Genomic DNA, 5020 nt, shown 5'->3' on the forward strand with positions numbered 1-5020 from the left:
GACAATTAATTAATGTTTTAAGGAAAATCTTTCGATAAAATAAGTGTGTACCTTCCTACACCAGTATTGCAACATGGAATGATTTATGTGGCTTTTTGCCGCTGCAAAAATCCTAATAATCTGAAGATTTTTGTTCATGAAATTGAGGAAAATATCAACAATGACCACAGTATCTATACCAAAAATATTGTATTTCTTCAACTTTTTGATTAGCAATAATAATTATGCTGTTCGGTGTACGCAACTTTTTCAACGGTATCAGGTGCAATGCACAAGTGATGGCTGACCCTGCGGTACCAAACCGAAGGCCGGAAGCAACACGCCGTGCATAGAAACCCACCGTCAGGCACGAAGCGTTAAAATTGACACCTTTGGCTGGGTACCAAGCAGGGGGGGCGGCGCAGCCGCCACACCTGCGGGTATCCAGCTATATTGACCGTCAAGGATTGATACCTTTGACTGGATACCAAGCAGGGGGGCGGCGCAGCCGCCACACCTGCGGGTATCCAGTTATATTGACCGTCAAGGATCAGCCCCGCAGGGCCAGACCAGGACAGGCGCGAAGCGCCTGTTCTCGGGCTGGTTTTACTATATGTTTATCGTAAAGGTACAGTCCAAAGTTCAATACGTTTCCAAGATGTAACCGTTATCCAAATATTCAAATTTCCAAGGTTCGGGATCAAATCAATTCCGATGATACAATACCAAAAAACCAAATTTTCAAAAATTCGCGATACGAGTACCACGATCCGAATCAATTTCAATATATTCGCAACCACAAATTGATCACGATCTAAATACAAATCAATTGTCGTAACCAATGTATTACGTCTTAGTCCAAATTTTTCGCAACAATTTAGCTACGTCCAAAAAACGGGAAAACGATAATCGTAACCAATATTACGTCCAAGTCTTAGTCCAAATTTTCGTAATGATTGAGCTACGTCCGAATCGAGTCCACGATAATCGTAACCAATATGTCACGTCCAAAACAATATTCGCAACCAATGAATGATCACGATCCAAAATTTTCGTAATACTTGAATTACGTCAAAATCAATATTCGAAATCAATATATGATCACGATCACAGTACAAATCATTTAATAAATGTGAAGAAATAACCAAGACAACTTTCTTAGTTAAATAAACGTAGTTTATTAAATGATTGTATCTTAATACAATTCAAAAAGCAAAAACTAAACAATAAATACAAAAATTTTGACAACAAAACACATGTACAATTTTCTTGCTAATACAGGCTCGCTCACTCTTTTTTAGTAGAATTTGCGCCAATTGCTTGGCCCGTTCATCGAGGACGACCCACTTCACGACAAACAACAACAACAATAACGGTAATTTTTTGCTATAAATCTTTTTTCATGTAACCAGATGTCGTTTATTAACTGATTGAATGAAATGCAAAAAAAATATGATAATCTACTCTTATTTGAATGAATTTTAGATTTTTTTTTTCTTTCTCTCTCACTATCCAATTACAATCGATTGGATTATTTTTATTGTTTAAAACGAAATGATGAATATAGAATATATATTTGATGATGATGAGAAAACACATGAACACAATGAGAGATGTGAAAATTCAATTAACAACAATATGCCATAAGTCTCTCTCTCATGTACATCATCATATACGTAATATAATGTGTTTGATTCCATTGTTTTCAATGTGATAAAACATTTGATCCAATATTTCATTCATTTGGCATCGATAGGCTAAACAATCAACTTTCATAATCATTATAATGATCGTTAGAGAAAATTAAATTGAATATTACATGGCTTGAAGGCTTGTTGCCATCATAGCGAATAGAAAAAAAAAATATCTCTGATCATTATCATTTACTGAATTGAGTTGAATTGATCAATCCACTTTGATATATGATGATAAAATGATAACAATAACCATAAAAGATCCAAGATTATTATATCACAAACAGTAGTAGATTGTTAGTTATTTTTGATTAGATATAATCAAAACTTTTCATCGAATCTTTTATATAGGTGGTTATATTCGAAGAAGGGATAAAAAATCAAATAATCATTCCATGAATTTTTAGTAATTTTTCATCCATAATAATGATCAAAGATTATAATTTTGTTACCATATTTTGTTGTTGTTGTTGTTGATGATGATGATAGAAAGAGAAAAATTCCCAATGGAATGGAATTTATCAAATTTCGAATCCAAAAATTCTTTGCTAGCTCATATTACGACAATTGCTACACGCACGAAAAAATCATACCACATTTTCGTTGTTGTTAACACTTTTAGAGCTGTACCACTGTTTCTTTCATCTGTGGCATGATTTTCGTGTGTGTGTGTACTACTACTTTTGCTACTACTATTACTAAAACTAAACAATAATTTGTATACAACTATAGTCATCCACGCTCGATTTTACTGCGACAACAATTGAAGTAGTAGTAGTAGTGAGTAACCATATTATAAATATTGTAACCATTTTATATTTTGGACAATTTAGTCAAATTTGAATTTTGTTTTTTCGCTCTCATAATCTGGTATAATCGGAATAATTTTCATATATCTTCTTGGATCAAATCATATATCATTTTCTTGTTGAAGCAAGGACACATTACAATATGGATGATGGTGAATTTATGGTCACATCTATCACAGAGATGGCATCTAATAATTATTCAGAAAATGATCCAATCACCGAAACTAATTATGATCAAACAGCAGTTACAGCTATCTTGAGTTTGTCGGACCAAAAACAGTCATTATCTGCATATGATGAAACATTACCATTGGCCGAACGAAATCTTTACATAATGGACAAGAATAATCAGATTGTATGTATTGAAATAGCTTTTTATTTGGGACATTGTCATTGTAGTTTTTTCCTCTTTCACACAAAAAAGGTTCCACTTGCCTCAATTCGTCAAATCTTGTCTAATGAATCATTAAAACACAATATACATGGACCAATAATACTGGAAAGTCTGCATCATGAACAACAACTGAATATTAATGGAGAAATTGGTGGTACAACCCTTCCGGATAAAGAAATGAATGAATTTACACGTATTATATGTGATTATATTATCGTATTATTTAGCGAATATCCGGTTCCAAACCATTTGGTATTGTTCGCTCGTATGATAGCGGAAGAATTTCCGAGGCTTGGACCCGAAGAATTATGGTTTTGTCGTGCGGATCATAAAGCCGGTATAATGAAACATTCAGGAAAGCTTTCTACACGGCTTGAAAATCAACGTAAACCTTATACGTATAAAAAACGACGTTTACGAATTATGGGACCAGATGGACAGCCCACCATTGAACATTTGCAACCAGTACGGCCATCAAAAGTGAAATTACGTTTTTTCAACTCTCAAGGACAATCTGTACATATCGAAGGTTTAAGTATGCAGGAATGTACTTCAAATAATAATAATAATTCCAAAACCGAAACTGTAAGTAGTAAACGTTTAAACAATCGTAATAAACAACTGAACAATCAACATCATCAACGTGTAACCCGTAATCAATCACAAAACGGAAGCGCAGAAAAAGCCATTGTAGTAGGAGGAGATGAAGGAGTAGTCACTGGTGGAACATCCGTTACAATGTCTTCCATACAAGATGATAATAATGATGAAAACGGGGCAAATGATGTTTTTGAAATCTACGATGATAATCATTTGAATTTGGAATCACAAATAACAATTGATGGTTCTAATGATAATATTAATGATAAATCAAATCATCAGGGATCATCAAAAAAAAATGACAAAAATGGACATTATTTTCATATGAATGATAAACCATTCGAAATTCATGTAAAACGCCCAACATCAAGTCGATATGCTGATGATAGTAATGATGATGATGATGATGATGAAGAAAGAGGTGATAGTGATTGCTGTGAAAAATGTGGTGCTCGTCGTCATTCGAATCAATCGGAACACGATTCTGCAAAACCAAAAAAGAAGAAACGTGGACGTGGTGGTGGTTTCAAAATTGTTCTCTATTGTTATCCACTTGATGATTGATTTCTATCAATTGTAAATTCATAATTGTGATGAAATAACAAAAACAAATCCAATAAGTTATTTTAAAGTTGGTTTATTAAATGATTGTATATTCATAATTCAAAAAGAAAACAAAAACATATACCTTCTTTAATTTACAAAACAAAAACATAATTCGGTATCATTTCATGACACATAATGGCCTTGTTATTAATTACATTTAAGTTTTATTATCTCTCCCATATTTGAATAAAAATATCATGTTTTTTAGAAATTTTTTTATTTTTCGAATTTTGGATTCCAAAAATTGACATTCATAAATAAAATTATTATTATTATTATTATTATCATTACATATCTATATTTTATGATTTCTTTCTTTTCGGCCGTGATCACAGAAAAAAAAACCATTCATCTCATCGTTTGTCATGTTTGCCCTATAATCATCATCATCATTATTATTATTCCAGAATATAAATTTCAATTACGCATTCCTTATCAATTTCTTTTTGTTGAATTGAATAATCAAAATAAAAAAAATTTCATAAAAGTAGATTTTATTATTATTTTGTTGTTGTTGTTGTTGTTGTTGTCGTTATTATTCATTTTCAATTTATTTTTTTTTCATTCAACATTCCACAAATAAAGCGTGTAGTGAATCAAAAACAACAACAACAACAACAACAACGACGAAAAAAAATCTCAATAGAAAAGTCTGATTTGTGGAACGAATAAAATGCAAAAAAAAAAACGTTTCTGTGTTTCTAACCTTTTTTCCTTTGAGTCTAGTAATAAAAACAACTTTTTTTGGTTTGATTAAAAAAAAAATTCATCAAAATTCAAATAATATTCTTATTAAACAACGGTAACAACAACAATCATGATCATCATCGAACAATAACAATAATAATAACAACAACATAGAATATATGTTCCAAACATAGAAGCGATTGTAGCAAAAAAAAAAAAAAAAAAAGAATTCGGAATAAAAGTATCAGATG

At 31.7% G+C, this 5020-nt stretch overlaps 1 protein-coding gene across 1 annotated transcript; it reads left to right on the forward strand.

Moving 5' to 3' along the window:
* The first annotated feature begins 2018 nt into the window (after window positions 1-2018).
* Window positions 2019-4293, forward strand: LOC124489987 (uncharacterized). The gene is made up of 2 exons (XM_047052441.2): window positions 2019-2837; window positions 2907-4293. Exons 1-2 carry the CDS (start codon window positions 2625-2627, stop codon window positions 4038-4040), a joined length of 1347 nt encoding a protein of 448 aa, XP_046908397.1. The 5' UTR covers window positions 2019-2624; the 3' UTR covers window positions 4041-4293.
* Window positions 4294-5020: the final 727 nt, after the last annotated feature.

The sequence above is a fragment of the Dermatophagoides farinae genome, chromosome 4 (genome assembly GCF_024713945.1).
Source record: "Dermatophagoides farinae isolate YC_2012a chromosome 4, ASM2471394v1, whole genome shotgun sequence".
NCBI lineage: Eukaryota > Metazoa > Arthropoda > Arachnida > Sarcoptiformes > Pyroglyphidae > Dermatophagoides > Dermatophagoides farinae.

What these genes read in the sequence shown, in the direction of transcription:
- LOC124489987 (XM_047052441.2), top strand. Translation starts at nt 2,625, where the DNA reads ATGGATGATGGTGAATTTATGGTCACATCTATCACAGAGATGGCATCT. An exon ending in TGGACAAGAATAATCAGATT is followed by an intron (nt 2,838 to 2,906) that starts GTATGTATTGAA and finishes CACACAAAAAAG; the next exon opens with GTTCCACTTGCCTCAATTCG.